We start from the raw sequence: 18,690 nt of genomic DNA, 5'->3' as shown, positions 1-18,690 counted from the left end.
GCCTCTGTGACTTTTTGCTCCCCAAATGTTACTGTAACCTTCTGAGTACGGTCAGTGGTGCTGTCCTAATAGTCCACCCCAGAGGCCATTTCAGTCCCCCTCTCGTCTCGTCTCTTTACCCCATTTGGTGTCACTGACCTCTCAAATCATTCCTTCCTTTTTGAATGTCTACCTTTTCTTGGTTTGGAAATTACTCTCCTTTATTTTCTTCCTCTGGATCTTACTTACTTTCCCATCCTGTATATGCTGGCTCTCCCCCAAATCTGGCTGTCCTGGCTCACCCCGTAAACCATTCCTGGCTGATGAATCCATTCTAATAGCTCTTAGCCAGAACCCACTGTTAGCTCCAAGTTGCTCCTCAGTTCTCAACTCTGGGACCACATTTTCAGTTCCTCTTCTGGATATCTTACAGGGCCCTAAGCTCAACCTGCCCCAAACCCACTGATTATCAGGAGAGAATACCGTGACAGTCCCCCTCCCCCAACACTGTCACCTCCCCATGCTCCCTGTCTCCATCACCATCACCCTTTGGAGTCATCTTGGCTCTTGCTCCTCCCTTCCGTACTTGTCTGATCACGTAATAAACCCCACTGATTCTACCTCAGAAGTGTCTTCACATCTATCTACCTTCCACCCTAACTACCTGTTTTAGGTCCAGCTTTTTTTCCTCCAGCTTGTACTGATGTCCAGAGCAGCCTCCTCATTCTGTTCTCTGCTTTATTGCTGGAGTTATTCTTCTGAAGACGACCTCAGGCATGGCTCATCCTTGGCTCCTAATTGCATAACGGATGTGGTCTCAAACTATATCCTATGTGACTCACACTATCTAGTTCCAGCCAATGAACCCAGCCTGGTTTCTCTGCTTCTCCCCCCTCCTGCCCTGTGCACCTGCTGAACTGGACCTACCACTCCCCTACCCTGTTGCCGAACCTTGGTCTACAAAGCTCTTCTTCTCTCTCTCTGCCTGGGGGAAACTCCTACTCATTATTCAAGTGAGCATTTAAGTGCCATTTTTGTGAAACCTCCCCCAACTCTTGCAGCCAGAATTAGTCACTCCTTGCCTTTATACAACACTGTCGAGATCTTTCATCACTGCTCTTGTCTCTCAGTCCTGTGATCATAAGGTAGAAATGGACTTTCTCTTCCTCACTTGCCTTATTATTGGTATTCAAATGTAGATCACATCCTAGCCCTTTGGTCAGGGTTGATTTGACGCATGATTGAATGAATCTATGCATGAATGTCATCAGCATGGAGCCGTGGAGTAGCTTAGGATGGTCCTGAACCATACTGTTAAGGCACTCCTTGTCTTGCTGGGCCTGTTCATCTCCACCTGTGGTTATGCTCTCCAACAGGAAAAGGAGAAACTGTATGTGGAACTAAAGCTCACCCTGGCCCGGCAGCCTGGGCCTGAGGCTGCGGAGCAGCTGCAGATCTATCGCCAGACGCTGCAGGAGAAGTCCAAGCAGATTAAAGTAAGTAACCTCTGCACTTTGCTGGCCAAACTCGGGAACACACCAGAGCAAGTCTGCTGCCTCAGCCCTAGGAGCCAGTTTCCCAGATGCCAGCTCCACCGAGGTCAGCCTTGTTAGCACTTTAGTCCCAGGAGGAGCAGGGCAAACCTCAGAGCTACCCCTCTGCCCCTGGACGAGCAGACCTCCCCCACCCCCAATTCTCTGTTTCCCGAAAGAGTGAGGAAAGAGTTGAGGAGACAATGTTGGCAATGAAGTGGAACTTGGAGGCGGGGTAGGGTTTGTATAGATAATCTCAAGATGCTTTAGAGGACCCGAATTTTGGGAAGAACAAAGGAAACATGTTAACACCTTGGCCCACCGAAGGAGACCACTGTGCCAAAGCAGGTTACTGCTCTTCCATTCTGGCTGGAATCAATGTACACAAAGCACCAGCTACTTCCCAGCCCCCAGGGCCTTGCTTCATGACCATCTCTCAAATAAATTGCCATGAAAGGGGAATAAAACCATGCAGGAGTCCTCTTAGCACAAATTCTTTTCTAAGTGACATAGGAACCTCAGTTGGGCTGATGGGATGTTTTACTATTACATGTGCCCTTGAAACATTTTCTTAAAAAACTGTGTATTCTGAGCAAAAATTACCAGTAAACCACAAAACAACCATCACTCAGGACTATGAGAAAATTCAGCTGTATGGAAGTTCAACAACCAAGGAATTAGTCACACTCATTCAGATGCATAGGAGCAGCAGAAATGTGGAGACGTGGAAGAGGCTTGTGTGGTGGGTAAAAATTGGGAGGGATATCTTGGGAGTGAGAGATCCCAGCCCCACACCAGCCCACTCAGCCCAGGGTTCCAGTGCCCATAGGATAGGTCCCCATAACCTCTGGCTGTAAAATCAGTGGGGATTTGGTCTGTGGAAGAAACTGTGGGATTCTCAGGCATCTCCTCTTAAAGGGTCCGCAGTGGGCTTACACAGACTCACTCACTCTGGCCTCCAGCATCAGGGAAGCAGCTTGAAGGGCATCAGTGGCATACAGGGAGGAACTAAAGTGTCTGGCATCAGGACAAGAGCTGGGGGACAGCTTCCTCCCAGACAAAACTCCAGAGGCCGGGCAGTGGCCATTGTTCCTTCTCTGAAACCTGCCGCACACAGAGCCATAGTACAGCAACACCATATCTGAGACTCCATTAACCTGATTCACACAGCTTGCCCCACCCTGGTGATTACCCAAGGCTTCACCCCATCCAACTTAAGGGACCCGCCCAAGTGGTTAAGAGTAGCTTTTCTACATTAGGCCATGCTACTAAGACAGGGAGTCAAAGCAGCTCTACCTAATACATAGAAACAAACACAGCGAGGCTGCCCAAATGAGACAAAGAGGTGTGGTTCAAATGAAAGAACAGAGCAAAACTCCAGGAAAAGAACTAAAGGAATTGGAGATATGCAATCGATCAGATGCAGAGTTCAAAGCACTGGTTAGTAGGATGCTCTAGGAACTCAGTCAGTACTTCAACAACATAAAAGTGATCCAATCGGAACTGAAAGTTACGCTAATTGGAATAAAGAAAAATTTACAGGGAATCAACGAGGGGAGTGGATGAAGCCAAGAACCAAATTGATGATTTGGAACAAAAGGAAGAAAGAACATTCAATCAGAACAGCAAGAAGAAAAAGGAATCCAAAAAATGAGGACAAGGTAGGGAGCCTCTGGGACAACTTCAAACGCACCAACATTTGCATCATAGGGGTGCCAGAAGGAGAAGAGAAAAAACTGAAAACTTACCTGAAAAAAATAATGAAAGAAAACTTCCCTAATTTGGTGAAGGAAATAGACATGCAAGTCCAGGAAGAACAGAGAATCCCAGATTTGCAACAAGATGGTTGCAAAGAGGCCCACTCCAAGACACATCATAATTAAAATGCCAAAGGTTAAAGATAAAGAGAGAATCTTAAAAGAAGCAAGAGAAAAGTAGAGTTACCTACAAAGGAGTTCCCATAAGACTGAGCTGATTTCTCAAAAGAAACTTTGCAGGCCAGAATGGACTGGCAAGAAGTATTCAAAGTGATGAAAAGCAAGGACCTACGACCTAGATTACTTTATCCAGCAAAGCTAACATTTAGAATCGAAGGGCAGATAAAGTGCTTCCCGGACAAGATAAAGCCAGAGGAGTTTGACATCACCAAGCCATTGTTAGATAAAATGTTAAAGGGACTTATTTAAGAAAAAGAAGATCAAAACTATGAACATTAAAATGGTAACAAATTTACAACTATCAACAACTGAACCTAAAAAACAAACTAAAAACAAAGAAGCAGAACAGAAACAGAATCATAAATATGGAGATCATTTGGATACTTACCAGCTGGGACAGGGAGGGAGAGAATGGGGGGAAGGGGCAGGGATTAAGAAATAAAATTGGTAGTAACAGAATAGGCAGGGGGATGTTAAGAACAGTGTAGTAAATGGAGTAGCCAAAGAACTTGATATGCATGACACACGGACATGAACTGAGGGTGGGGGATGCTTTGTGGGGGTGGCAAAGGGGGCACATTGGGACAACTGTAATAGCATAATCAATAAAATATTTAAAAAGGGAAAAATGTTACAGCATCACCAATAAAATATTTGAAAAGGGAAAAATGGCGCATTCCCATTGCATTTTGAGTTTTTCCTCCTAAGTGACTACTTCAATATTCTTGGCATGTCCGGGAAATCTTATACACACACAGGCACAAGATATAGCACATGTCAGCTGAATTCTGGTGCTCACCTGCACACAGCAGGGTAATAATCATCGCCTTTCTGCCTGGGGTAAAATAGATGCCATGCTACTAATATAGTACTGATTCTTTACAAGTAGGACATCGCAAATTTGCATCCGTTTTGTTAAAAAGGAAGATGAAATGGAAGTCTAATTGGAACGTTAATTTTCAACTTATCACTCTAAGTATTCATTTCCTATGATCAACCTGAAATGTAATTTGACTTTTCATGAAGCATAATCTTTTGATTATTTTCATCCTTTTAAACGGTTGAGCATTGCGAACAAAATTAAAGTTTGTTTTCTCAGGGATGGGTACGGAATAGAAAAGCACGTTGGTCTTTGCACTGTTGTTGGGTAGCCTCACTTAGCACTGGATTGCCTTCAGTGGTTTGTAGGAGCCTCTCGTCACTTCAGCCTTTGTTTCAGGTAATAAAAGGCTTCATTCACTTTTTTTTGCTCCGAATGCAATGTAACCTTTGGTAGAAGAGGACCTGGTGTGGATTGTACTGAGCCTCTTGGCCAGTTTGCCCTCATTACCTGGACTTTTTTTAAGAAAGGAAATTCCACATTCACTGTTTGGAAAGGAGGTCTTGGTTTTGTAAAATTTAACTATTAAGGCAGGTTTTATTCCAACATGAAAGTCATATACATTAGCTCATGATAACATAGTCAGAATCATTTTCACAGGAATCATAGGAAAGGGTTCAGGAGCAAATCAGCACTCAGAATTCTGACAAAAATCCCCCTTTCATACAATTTTTTAAAAATAGTGAGTGAGAGGAAAAACAAATGCGCATCTCTTGCATGCCCCTGAGAACAGCAGCCTTTCTCTCCTCCCCTTGGTTTTCCAGGGGAGCACCCCTAGTTTTGGCTCGTGTTCCACTTTCCGCCCAGGTGAGCGAATTTCCATTCCTGTTGCTCAGCCCGAGATCAGCAGCATGTACCAAACACCACGGTGCGAGAGGCAGGTAATCAGGCTCCCCTCACAGCCCTCACGTGAGTTAGACTCTCCCACGCACGTGCGGCAGCTCCCTGAGTCTTAGAGGACGGTGTCCCAGTGCTGGGATAAAGTGAGAACCTGTAAATAGCCTCAAAGAACGCAATAAGGACGTGACAGGTGGTTAGCAGAGAACATATAAATTGAATTCCTACTTCGTGTGGCGGTGGCAGGATCATTCCAGATATATGTATCTGGATTTTTTTATATAGATACACATACACACACACAGGTATATATATGTGTATATATAGGTGTGTATATACTTATATAAGTATACGTATATATATACACACATACATATATATATATACACACACACACACACATACACTTAGTGTGGTGGTGGCAGGATAGCATATATAAATGTGTGTGTGTGTATAATATATATATTTACCATAATCCTCAGATGAATCACACTCCCTAGTGATTGTTCTCTTGAAAGCTTTTAAAAAAAGATTTTAAAGGCAATTTTATGCTGTACATCTGGGAGTTTTCAGTCCTTCCGCACAGTATTCCCTGAAACACATTACACCGTTTATGTGTGAGCCTGTTCACTGTGGGCTGACAGTTCCCTTTTCTAAGCAGGTGAATGAGGTTTCATTTGTGTTTTCCCTGGTTATGAGTCTTTGGCCCTCAGCCTTGAACTGGAGGAAGCACGCAGATTAACTGTTAAACTCAGCTTGGTTTTGTACCTCTAGCTCCACTGAGGGAAATGGCAGCAGGCTAAAAGGATTTTCATAAAAAATGCGTTGTTTAACTGGGTATCTTCTGTTTTACCCATGCTAGGTTCTGTCTTCAGAATTGAATATGTATGAAACACAGAGTGAAGAATATAAGTATGAGCTGAGGAAACTTAGTAATGAACTAGTGAATTTAAAGAAGAAATACCTTGCTCAGAAGCGTAAAGAATACATTCAGAGGTAAGAATTAGATAAATGTTCTAATTTCGTTGTGCCTATTGCCTGCTGATGAGACAACATTTGGTGTGGAGTCACAGAGGTGCAGGTGTCCCTGGGTAAACTAAGTCACAGGGGAAAGCACTGGCGTTCTACAGGCCGCTCACTGGGTATGTATCAGAGCAGTATCTCAGCCGATACTGGGGCCTCTTCTTAGGACCCTAGTGGGGGTCCATCAATATCTGCTCATTGGGGTACCCAACCTGGAGCAGAGGGAACGTAGTGTGACATTCCCTGTGCCCACACTGTTCGCACGGTTTGGAGACAATCACACTATAACCATGTTTGCAAATGAGGTTCACCGTCAGCCTTGTACTGGCTGATGTCTGTGCACTTTTAAAACCATAGGCAGTTTTGCCAGGAGGTCTGGGTCTGGGCGTGGTAAAGCTGTTCCCTTGGTAATACGGGTGAAACACTCCAATTATGAGCAGTTCATGAAAAATGTTCACCTTGACTTGGGGAGACTACCTCCGAGCCATCTCTGTGTCTAGCAGCAGACGTCAGTATCTGCTTCGGGGCATCAACATGAGCTCTCATTCTTCTAGGAGATGAGAATGCAGATTTCAGGCCAGCGTTTTGCATTTCAGAAGGCCAACATGTCAACAAGTAACTGTTGTCTTCATTTTGTTACCATCATTTGCCTAACCTGAGGGTGAGAGAGGAAACCCAGATTTGCAGGTTTGAACCTTGGTTTGGCCGCATGGCTTTGCCCAAACCGTCCAGTTCGCTCTACTGTGGCTCACGTTGTGGGTTGCAAGTCGAATTTGGTATTTCTTTCACATTGGCATTTCAGGCATGTGGTGAACGAGGGTGTGAGTGCATCTGCCTACAATTCATGAGTGGGAAACAGCTATTTAAAGAAATTGGATGCAAATTCATTTGCCAGTACAAATTTTCCATTCTTATAAATCCAAATGTTCCCTTACTCTACCTTCAGTGTCAGTTGCTTGGTAGAATAGAATATGCTAAGTATTGTAGTTAATTGGGGGGAGTCTGTCTTAATGTATGGGTCCAACAACTACCTGGCTCAGAATCCCTGGTGAGACTTTCTCAATGTGAGGCCCCCAGGCCCCATTTCTAGGTATTTGGGTTCAGCAGTCTCTGGAGGGGCCTCAGAAACCTGCAGGTTAATCACCCCAGGGGGCATTTCCGTGCACACTAAGGTTTGAGAACTGCAGATGTTAGTGATGTGAGTGAGTGAATGTAGGAGTGGAGACACTGTAGTTTTAGGACGGGAAAAGTCACGCTTATAAAGTGGTAACGTGGTTTCCACATGCAGCAAGTGTCTAGCTCAGTGGCCTTCAAACTTTTTGACTGTGCACCCTGACCAGTATAACATTTTTGAACTTGCAGCCCCCCACAGTGTATATGGATATAGTTTTTAAAATAAAAATTTTATTTTACCATATTTTTTACCATCAATATATTCTGATTTATAAACTCTATGCCAATAACAGTGTTACTTTGTTACTAATTATTAGTAAGGTGAGATTTTTAATGTTTAAAGATACAATAGAAAATAGCCAGGAATAGACCTCTATTCCCATCTTTTTACTCCCCAGTGGGTCATCTTTCTCATCTTTTGGATGAGAGGTCCCCAGCCCTCAGGCCACTGTCTGGTACCTGGTCCACAGCCTGTAGCTTATCCAGCTGACAGCAAAGCTCGCCTGAGCTCCGCCTCCTGTTTGCTCCCCTCACCCCCTCTTCTTCACCCAGGTGGAAAAATCTGTCCCTGGTGCTGAAAAGGTTGAGGACCACTGTTCCAGGTTACATACAATGCATTTTGGAGACCAATGGTATAATTTACATGGCTGCAAACAGCTAGCTTAGCTAAACAGTTGATTATCTTTCTAGAGCTGATTGACTCCCCTGGGGTTTGGCCTAGTCTCCTTTGACCTCAGGGATTCCCCTCTCCCACCGTTTTTTGGACACAGGGAACATGCTGAGCCAGTAAGAGGGCACCCCGATGCCAGCTCAGCACCCCCACCTGCCCATCCACTAGAACTGCACTGCTCCAGCCATATACCACCCGCAGCTATTTGAATTTGAAGGAATTGCAATGAAACCAAATTTAAAATTCAGTTCCTTTGTTGCATTACATTTCCACTTCTTAATAGCCCCATGTGGCTAGTGGACTCCACCTAGATACACAGCGTCTCCGTCACCACAGAAAGTTGTGTCAGCACTGCTCTGGCATCTTTGCGTCACCTGTCCTCCTCTTACCCTTAAATGCTCATCATTTGTAGTTGCTCTGACCTGGTTAGAGTGTCATTGGTGGTTCCATTTAGTTGGGGATCCATAAAAGGGAGGTAGATAGAGAAGTGAGTTCATAGGAGAAGTGCAAAAAATATTAAAGGGGCTGACGGAAAATAAGCCAAGGCAAAAACAAAAGTGCTGAGATGGTTAGGTCAGAAGGAGGACCGCTGAAGGGAGTCATTATAATGGTGTATAAGTACATGAAAAGAGTAATACAAAAGAGACATTATTCCCATGAGTCAGTGTAGGCCACGCTGGAAGCCTTCAGCATAGGTTCCTTCAGGGAGGAAAAATTGGGTTATTTAAGGCAAGAGAGGGCAGGGGGAGTGGGGAGCACAGCCTGTATGTAACAACGGTCAGGAGGAAGTCAGCTGGCAAAGTGCTGGAAGGAATCCCCTTTGCTGGATCCACTCAAGGCTAAGTCTTTTGTTCTATTTATGGAGGACTTTTAAAAGTAATAATGAAGTCAATTCTGCTGAGAGATAGCTGGATTGATAAAGCAATCCTCTACAGGTTCTTTCCAATTGGAATAGTTTAGTAATAATGTCTGTGGATGTTCTCCCCACATACGCACTTTATAAAATAACATAATCATTTGTGCACTTTTGCCTTCTTAGGTGTTTTTTCAAATAGTTGTTTTACTCATGTTCTGGTCCCTGATCTATACCCCACCCACCTGCCCCTGACTCCCCTACCCTGGTCCCCCCAGCAGGGTCTAGAGTCTGAAGAACCTGTCATATTTTTTTTTAATTCATTCCCCTAAGGTAAATCATTGCTAGTTGTCAAATGTAATTAGTTTTGGTCTTATTAGTTGCTTAATTTTTATTTGACAAGGGGGATTCCAAAGTTGATAGCCAAAAGACCCCTAATTACACAACAGGTAATTTGTGTAAATTTAAGGCACCTCAACGGGGAACCTGAATATGTGCGTATGCGCGCGCGCGTGTGTGTGTGTGTGTGTATTTAAGGGAGCTTTTTTAAAAAGAATATTTTATTTATTTATTTTTAGAGGGGAAAGGAAGGAGAGAGGGAGAGAAATATCAATGTATGGTTGCCTCTCATGAGTCCCCTGCCAGGAACTGTCCTGCAACCCAGGCATGTGCCCTGACTGGGAATCGAACTGCAATCGTGTGGTTCGCAGGCCCGCGCTCAATCCACTGAGCTACACCAGCCAGGGCAAGGGGGCTTTAAATCTACTAATACATTGCAGATTCCAGGGGAGAACTCCCTTTACTGCCAAATGTACTATCTTATCTTTCCCAGCTTTTCTTGTATCTTAAACTCCTTTTAATACTAACTGCAGCTTGTGTAAAGCTACAGGAAAATTTGCCTTTGTAAATGCCCAAGTTTGATGAAGATACATTTGTGTGCATGTTTGTGTGGTAAATGTTTATGTTTGTACTGCCACTTTGGAATTCAAAAGTTGATAAATAGTGAATGAATTATTACAACTGAGCCAAGAGAAAGAGCCTTCTGACTGATCTTTGGAACTAAACCAGTGTTTTATAGACCAGGAAAATGATTGCAGGTCAGCAGCCTTAAGTCCATAGTGCTTGAGTTATAATGAGGTCTTCTATCCACACTTAGATCAGCAGTAGGAGGGTCCACTTAATTGTGTCTTTCCCCGTCTCTACATGTTAGCAGCAGATGCCTAATTAGATTTTAAACAACCGTGTCTGGAAATGGAAGCTGTAATAAAGCAGTTTTCAGCGGCTAACTCGCCCTATGTACTTGGAGAGCACCAAACTTAAAAGAGGAGAAAGATGTTCAAGAGGTTACCTTTCACCTCCTCTCTTACAGAAACAGAGGCGAAGTACCTGTGGACCACACCTTCCCCACGGCCAGGCCGACTGGCCCTCGTTTCACTGGGGGCGGATTTTCCCTCAGCAAGTCATCCCAAATGAAGTCTTAACTTGAAGCGACTGGCTGGGTCCAGTTGAACAGCTCGTGGAATTTGCTCTGGAACGTGTTGGAGAAATCTCTTTCAAGGCCCTTAGATATTTATGGAAATCAGTGCTAAGATTCCAGGATGGAAAGAAGTGCAGAACTCTCACAGTCATGTACATAGAAGAGCGATGACAGGCTACTTGGTCCACATGGCTGTCAAGAGACTGTAATCATATCTGTTCAACTAGGCTGAGCCACCGCACAAAGCAGGTCCTTTGTCACTACCACGTTGACCGAGTTGGAACGTGTCACATCTAGACACTCCGTATGGACAAAAGTATGGATCTTAACTTTTCTATTATGAACATTGGTGCACTCAAAGAGCTTTTATACTTAAAAATATATTTGAAATGTAGTGCATTCTTATAAGTAAGAATATTTTAATTATTTCTACTAACAATGATTAGATCTATTTTAATTACTGTTCTGAAAAGTAATTGTTTTCAGGATGATTTTAGAATAAAATTGTTTTCAGAATGATTTCTAGGTGGAATTACTTTTCTGGATGGGGGGGGTAGGAAAATCTATTCCAAAGGGACATACTAATAAATATTTCCTCATAAAATATACAAAAGAAATTTTATAGGTATTTAAATCTTTGCTTTGGTAAAGTAATTAAGGTTTTAGAACTACCGTGAGAAATGTTTAACATCCGGATTTGATTCGGAGGAACCAAGATGGTAAAATCAGGAATTTGGGCTGGAACTCTCTGAAGGGCTCTCCTTTCTAGGCCTTGCTCTTGGAGAATGGAGTTATGTAGAACAGGGATCTGGCTTCCCGAGCTTCGGTCAGCATTTTGAACCTTCAAAGCCATTGTATTTTCCTTTTGTTGAAGCCACAATGATGTGGACATCACTCAACGTTCTTTCGTTCAGAGTGCTTATTCAGTAGTGTCATGCGAGGACACTGCGGCCACCTCTCTCACGGTAACTTGGCTTCTGCAATACTTCAAAGTTACCGAGGACTAAGTAGCTCAGGGATGAGCAGGGACAATCCAAGTGGGTCATCCCATTTGTCTTACAGGACCACCGAGAGGAGCAGAGGACTAATGGCCCAAAGTGCTTGTTCAGATTGTAGAGTTGGGGTTTTACAGCGATCTTCTGCACGTTCTGCCATCCTTCTCAGTTCACCAGTTTATGGTAGAAGCAGACCCATGAAAGTGGTTTGCTAGAAAGAGATCTCAGAAATCCTAGTAGGAATGGGGAGGTGGGGCAGGGAAGGGAAGGAGAACCAAGCTGGGGTGCGATATCAGGTCAAGTCTCGGGCTGGGAGACCTTGGCTGGATCTTGCAGGGGACTTTGGAGGCAATGTAATCACATCTCAGGGTTGTCCGCAGGAAGAAGGCTGAGGAAGCTCGGGTATTTACATCCCTCATGCTGTTCATTGACCAGGGCCTGCTCAGAAGGGATCCTTTGGGTTCTCCCTGTTTGTGGGCAAAGCAAGGGCCTGGCCCCCAGATGGACGAGGAGACCACAGGTGCTGACTGTTGGAAGTGTGAGTGGTTAATGGCTTGGGGAAATTGGCCTGCTGTTTCTCCCAAATGGTCCCAGAGGGAGAACGACAGATAATGTCGCCTTCCATGTAACTGACCACTCTGTGGTGAGGTGTGGCCATCAGCTGTGGAGAATGGCTATGTTCCCTTGAGAATTTGCTGAAAGCACTTTAAACCCAAAGAATCACAGTGGGGCCGTTTCCATGTTTGAAAATCCCTGGTGTTGCCTTCCCTCAGAGCCCACCATAATCTGCTTAGACAAAAGACTCGTGCAGGGTGGTAAGGCGGTCATTATACGTGTACAACCCTGGGATTTCCCCGTCTGTTCAGGGGCATTTTGAGTCTGTGGGAAACTTTATAGGAGGGTTACTTCTCTAAGGAAATGGGATCTTTGATTCTTGATCTGTCAGTATGGCAAAGACACTGGAGACGTGCTAGGTTCAGATACTGACTTTTCATGATGATGAGTTCTTTTGAGAATTAAATGAGTTAATGCATGTGAACTTGGAACAACGTCAGGCACATAGTTGTTCAATACAGACCCCGTCATTGTTATTGTTACATAAGAGATACCGAATGTTTTAAAGTTAGAGAAGAAAAGTTATTATGTGATTCTGTATCATGTCAACTCCAGAGTTGACTCTAATGCTTAAAGGTAGATGACAGTGACACTAACATGTCTGGTGAAGCAGGATTTGGCCGTGTAATTTACAGTTGAACATCTTGTAAAAGTGCCACATTGGTCATGAAAACTTCTGCGTTTGTTTTTTGTAACTGTGATCTGGGGACTGATCCTTCACCTTCAGACGTCAGGGCTTCCGGAGGAAAAGACCTGAGCGGCCTCAAGCTGCCATCTTCTTGTGTCTTTCCATGTCATGGAGCAGCATGGTCAGCCTCTGCTGGTGGCTGGGGTACCAGGAGCCGAGGTGGCATGGGACCTGGGAGCTGACGTGGCAGCTCTGAGGGCCCAATGTGCTTAGGTTCAAATGCAGAAGTAAATTAAGCTAGAAAAGGTGGCAGAGACTGCCGCTGCCTCTCATTTACTGCACATCTGGAGAGCCCAGGGTATTATAAGCAGGAACTATTGAGGTTCAGGTGTTGCCACCGTGGCCTCAGTACAAAAATGAGCTACTAAAATCAGTGCGATCTGAACATCGTTAAGGATAACTGTGATCTCACAGTGGGATGAGGCGCTTTTAAAATTACAAATTTGAGCTGCACTGTGGAGCAACATTAGGAGATTGGACAGTAGCGTCATTTTCCTCTGGGGTTTTCAAAGTTTTGTGAAGGAGTCATGTTGCTAAACCAGCCATTGACTCTTGACTGGGCTGCAGGGAGCTGGTATGGTTTCTCTGTTGGTAGAGAGAGACATGATGAAGGGGACTGCCTGGTCATTATTTGCTGATCAGAGCTTCTCAGTGGCTGCTGTCATAGCCAGACTTTCATTGTGCTTACCTCTGAAGGTGCTGCGCAGGGCAAAGGTCTGTTGGCAGTGGGAAGCCACAGGGAACGGAGGTAGCGTTCTCCTCCCACATGCTGGGAGGAGATGGCAGAGACTTTGCTATAAAAGTTTATCTAGGGGTAGGCCTTGGCTGGTGTAGCTCAGTGAATTGAGCGTGGGCCTGCAAACCACAGGATCACGGTTCAATTCCCAGTCAGGGCACATGCCTGAGTTGCAGGCCAGTGCCTGGTTCCCAGCAGGGGATGCATGAGAGGCAACCATACATTGATATTTCTCAATCTCTCTCCTTCCATTCCCCTCTAAGAGAAATAAATAAAATCTTAAAAAAAAAGTTTATCCAGGGTTGATAATTATCATTTGGTTTTCTGGTTTGCTCAACCAGATTTTGAAATTTGACCGAGCTCATGATACCTGTTAGAAAGTACTGTATAATGAATTTTGAGCTGTATGGCATTTCAGAGCCTGGAAATTTGGGGGAAAAGATATTGTCTTTCTCTTCAACATAATCAATTATATGGACATCTAGTTGTAATAGAAGCAGAGGGAGGGCATGTTAAAATATTAAAATGGTAAAATAGTTTGAAAATACATCTCACTATTTTCTTTATGGTAGATGGGAAATATTTTTATGGCATCATCCATTTTTAACTTTTAATTCAATGCTGTTTTAGTATACCATTTCTCATATCTATTATTTAAAAGTTCCATTAGGGTTTTGAGATCCATTAAAATTTTATAATAGTATGAGATGTGACATCAACGGGGCACCATTTTTCTTTTTTATAATTAAAAATAGATTTTTTCCTCTTATTTTAAAGTACCTGATTGAAAATATGGATAGACGATTAGAAAGTACAGGTAAGCAAAAAGGGGGAGGAAGACATTAATGATCCTACCACCTAATGATAACTATTGTTTTCCTGGGCTGACATTTGTTCCGTTCACATAGGTTGCTATTACCAGCTGTTTACACCCACCGTTTGTTCTGACTTGTTGGTACTTAGAATTCCCAGTCGTTAAATATTTTAAATATCATCTATGAGACACTTGTGTTTTATAATTTTGAGTGTATCTTTATGGACATTTAAAATATGTATATATATATGTATGTAGGTATGTATCTTATTTTTAAAAATCAAAGGTGTAATTGGGGCCTAATGTACCTATAATAAAAGTATTTTGAGTGTACATTTTGGTAAGTTTCAACAAACGCATGCGCCCAGGTAGCCACAATTGTCAGCTTCCCACTGCACCCGGAGGCCTTCATGCCTCTAGGCAGCCGATATTCCCAGCCCCTCTCCAGCCTGGGCAGCGATGAATCTGTTTTTCATCGTTATATATCAATTTTCTTTTTCTTAGAACTTCAGATCAATGGAATCATGCACTATGTATTCTTTTGTGCCTGCCTTTTTTCATGTAGTATAATGTCTTTTGAAATACACCTGTGTTGTTGTATATATCAGTAATTCATTCATTTTTATTGTTGAACAGGTATCTGTTATATTAACATAATACAATCTGTTCATTCATTGACTTACCTGTTGCTGGGCATTCAGGTTGTTTCCAGTGATCAGCTATGAAGAACAAAGTTGCTATGAATGTTCACGTACAAGTCTTTATGTGTACAGGTATTATCGTGTCTCTTGGGTAAATACTGAGCTCTGGAATTGCTGGATCAAAGGCTAAGTGCACCTTTACCTTAATAAGAAACTGCCAAACCGTTTTCCTGATTGGACCACTCCTTCCAACAAAGTATGGGAGCCCCACTTACTCTGGTCTTTGTCAATATTAGGTATTGTCTGTATTTTAAAGCCATTTTATTGGATACATAGTGACATCTCATTGTGATTTAAATTTGTATTTCCTGATAACTAACAATAAGCTTTTTTTCATGTACTTTGGACATTTGAATGCCTTATTTTGTCAAGTGTCTTTAAATCTTTGGCCCATTTTTCATTTTCTTATTGGGCTGTAAAAATTCTTTGTATATTCTGGATATAAAACCTTTGTTAGACATATGTGCTACAAATATTTTTACTGTGTGTCTTATTTTTTTTTTAATTTTCTTAGTGTATTTTGAAGAGCAGGCATTTTAAATTTTAATAGGGTCCTTATTTTTCTCGTACGTTTGTACTTTTCTTGACCTGAGTAATTTTTGCCTACTCCAAGACAGTAATATTTTTTAATGTTTTTCTCTAGAAGTTTTAATATAGTTTGAGTGTTTGTGTTCAGATTTATGAGCCATTTAGAGTTAATTTTATGTGTGGTATGAGGTTAGTGTACAGGTTCATTTTTGTTGCATATGGACATCAGCACCATTTGCTGAAAAGGCTGTTTTCCTATTGAATTACCTTGGCACATTTGTAGAAAAATCAATCGACTGTATTTGAGTAGTTCTATGTATGAAGTTTCGATTCTGTTCTATAGTTTTATATCTATCTATCTCAATAACAATAGCTATAGAGTATGTCTTGATATTGGATAATATAAAATCCTCAACATTTTTCTCTTCTTTAGAATTATTTTTGTTATTAGTAGGTCTTTTGAATATCTATATACAGCTTAGAGTCAGCTTGTCAATATCTACAGAAAAGCCTTCTGGGAGTGTGGTTAGAATTGCCGTGAGTCTGTAGATCAATTTGGGGGTCATTGTCATTTGAAATAGCGTTGAGCCCTTTTCCCCATGAACATGGTATATATAACCCCCATTAAGTAGACCTTTTAAAATTCCTCATAACCACCTTTTTGTAGTTTTCAGTGTACCGATATTGCACATGTTTTGTAAAATTTGTGCCTCAGTATTTGGGATTTTATGATGTTATTGTAGATGCTATTTTAAATATTATTTTCATTCGTCAGTATGTGGAAATACAAAGGATTTTTGTATATTAATTTTGTATCTCATGACATTGTTAAATTTATTTGTTTTACAGCTTTATGGAATTACTCAGGATTTTCAATGAACATAATCATGTTTTTTACAAATAAAGACAGGTTTTTTTGTTTGTTTCTAATCAGTATGCTTTCTATTATTTGTTTCTTTGTTCATAATCAACAGAATTTCACTGGCCAGGACTTCCAGTACAATGTTAGACAGGAGGGTCAGAGCAACATCTCTGCCTCTTTCCTGGTCTTGCACGGGGGGTGGGGGGAGGTTGGGGGGGTATGGAGTTTGAGCCTTTCATCGAGAAGTGTGAGGTTTGCTGTAGGATTTGCACAGATGCCTTCAGTTAAGCTAAGGAAGCTTCTATTTATTATGTGCTCGAGTTTTTAACTGCACAGGAATTTTGTCCATGCTTTTTCTGCATGTATTGATATAATCACGTTTTTCTTTCTCTTGTTTTATTGACAAGGGTGAATTACTTTGATTTTTAAACATTAAGCCAACTTTGTAGCCTTTGGGTACACACCACTTGGTCAAAATATATTATCATTTATATATATTGTGGAGTTAGATTTGCCAATATTTTAAAAGACTTTTAAAACTATGAACATGAGGATTACTGGTCTGTACTTTTCTTACCATGTCTTTGTCTAGTTTTGTTACCAGGTTTTTGCTAGCCTCCGGACTCAACTGGAGAATGCTCTGCCACTGTTTCCTGAAATACTTTGGATACAATTGTAATTACTTCATCCTTACATATTGGATATAATTTAAGGGTAAAGTCATATGAAGTTACAAGTTTTCTTATGGGAAAGTTTAACTAGATATGGGGCTATTCAGATTTTCTCTTTCATTTTGTGTTGCATTTGGGCCTGTCAAGGAATTTGTGTATTTCACATGTGCGGATTTATTGACATAAAGTTGTTTAAAATATCTTTTTACTACCCTTAACATTGCTAGGATATGGACTGATGGTCCCTATGTCACTCTGGATATTAGTAATTTGAATCATCTCTCCTTTTTTCTATGAAAATGTAGCTAAAATTGTCAATAAAATTTTATTAATATTTCCCAAGAATCTGCCTCTTGTTCCATTAAATTTTCTCTATTGTCAGGGTTTTTTTTTCATTGATTTCTGTCCTAATAATATTTTTTTCCTGCTACTTACTTTGGATTAGATTTTCTTTTATTTCCTCTCCTACTTATAGCTTCTTAAGGTAATCAGTCTTTTCCTTTATTTTTAATACAGCCTTTTAAAGCTATGTATTTCCCTTTAAGCTGTGCTTTAAATGCATCTCCCACATTTTAATATGTGGTATTTTTGTTACAATTCAGTTTAACTGCTTTCTACTTTTCCTTTATGACTGTGTCTTTGACTCATGGGCAGCTTGTCATGTTTTAAGTTTTCAAACATTTAAGTGCTTTTCCAGATATCTTTTTGTTACTGATTTTCAGTTTAATTCTGCTGTCATCAATGTGTGAATTACTCCAGATTTATTGAGATGTGTTTATAGGCCACAATATGGACCATCTTGGTGGTGCTCGTTGTGCGCATACTCGAAAAGAAGGTGTATTTTCCTTTTGTTGGGTGGAGCGTTATGTAAATGTCAACTGGGTCAACTGAGTTGCTAGTGTCAGTCAAGTCTAAATTTTTACTGATTTTCTATTCCATTAATTACTGAGCATGGAGTGTTTACTCTTCAAATATGGCTGTAATTTTGTCTATTTATCCTTTTATGGTTGCCAGTATTTGCCGCATGTATTTTGAAGCTTTGAAATTAGTGCATAGACATGCACTAATAGACTAATAGATTATGTCTTCCTGATAAATTGACCTTTTATTATTATAAATATCGCTCTTGGTAATATTACTTGTCTTAAAGTCTATCATGTCTTGTATTAATAGAGTCACTCCAGCTCTGTTGTTATTAGTGTTTATATCTTTTCACTTCGTTGTACTTTTTAAAAAAGACTTTATTGATTTTTAGGGAGATGGAAGGGAGGGAGAAAGAGAAACATCTATAGGTTGCCTCTTGCACACCACCAACCGGGCACCTGGCCTGTAACCCAGGCATGTACTCTGACCAGGAATCCAACCAGTGACCTTTGGCTTTGTGGGATGTTGCCCAACCTACTGAACCACACCAGTCAGGGCACATTTTTTTATGTTTAAGCTATTGATATTTGTATATTAAAATTCACCCATTGTAGATATAATTCGATATTGCCTTTTTTTTAAAGTTCAGTATCACAATCTTGCCCTTGTAATTAGAGGGATTAGATCAATTATGTTAAATATAATTACTGATATTATTTAGTTTAGGTCTACAATCTTGCTGTTTGTTTTCTATTTGTCCCATTCATTCATTGTTCTTTTCCAGTCTGCTTTTGTACTGGATTTCTTTAGTTTTATTGAGGTATATTTGACAAGTAAAATTGTAAGATATTTGTA

The 18,690-nt window shown here is 41.4% G+C and overlaps 1 protein-coding gene across 1 annotated transcript in view; it reads left to right on the top strand.

The window, feature by feature from the left end:
* The window catches only part of CFAP58 (cilia and flagella associated protein 58), a 102,316-nt gene extending 91,589 nt beyond the window's left edge, over window positions 1-10,727 (top strand). The window contains exons 16-18 of the mRNA XM_037063982.1: window positions 1,356-1,475; window positions 6,028-6,161; window positions 10,254-10,727. Coding sequence (XP_036919877.1) covers window positions 1,356-1,475; window positions 6,028-6,161; window positions 10,254-10,365 — 366 coding nt within the window. The 3' untranslated portion in view covers window positions 10,366-10,727. The remainder of the gene's footprint in view (window positions 1-1,355; window positions 1,476-6,027; window positions 6,162-10,253) is intronic.
* The last annotated feature ends 7,963 nt before the right edge of the window (window positions 10,728-18,690 follow it).

Source organism: Sturnira hondurensis, unplaced genomic scaffold (assembly GCF_014824575.4).
Source record: "Sturnira hondurensis isolate 20B ecotype Veracruz unplaced genomic scaffold, ASM1482457v3 Scaffold0014854, whole genome shotgun sequence".
In the NCBI taxonomy this organism is placed as follows: domain Eukaryota; kingdom Metazoa; phylum Chordata; class Mammalia; order Chiroptera; family Phyllostomidae; genus Sturnira; species Sturnira hondurensis.
Note: the sequence above shows the minus strand (reverse complement) of the source record. Positions and strands in the feature narration are given on the sequence as shown.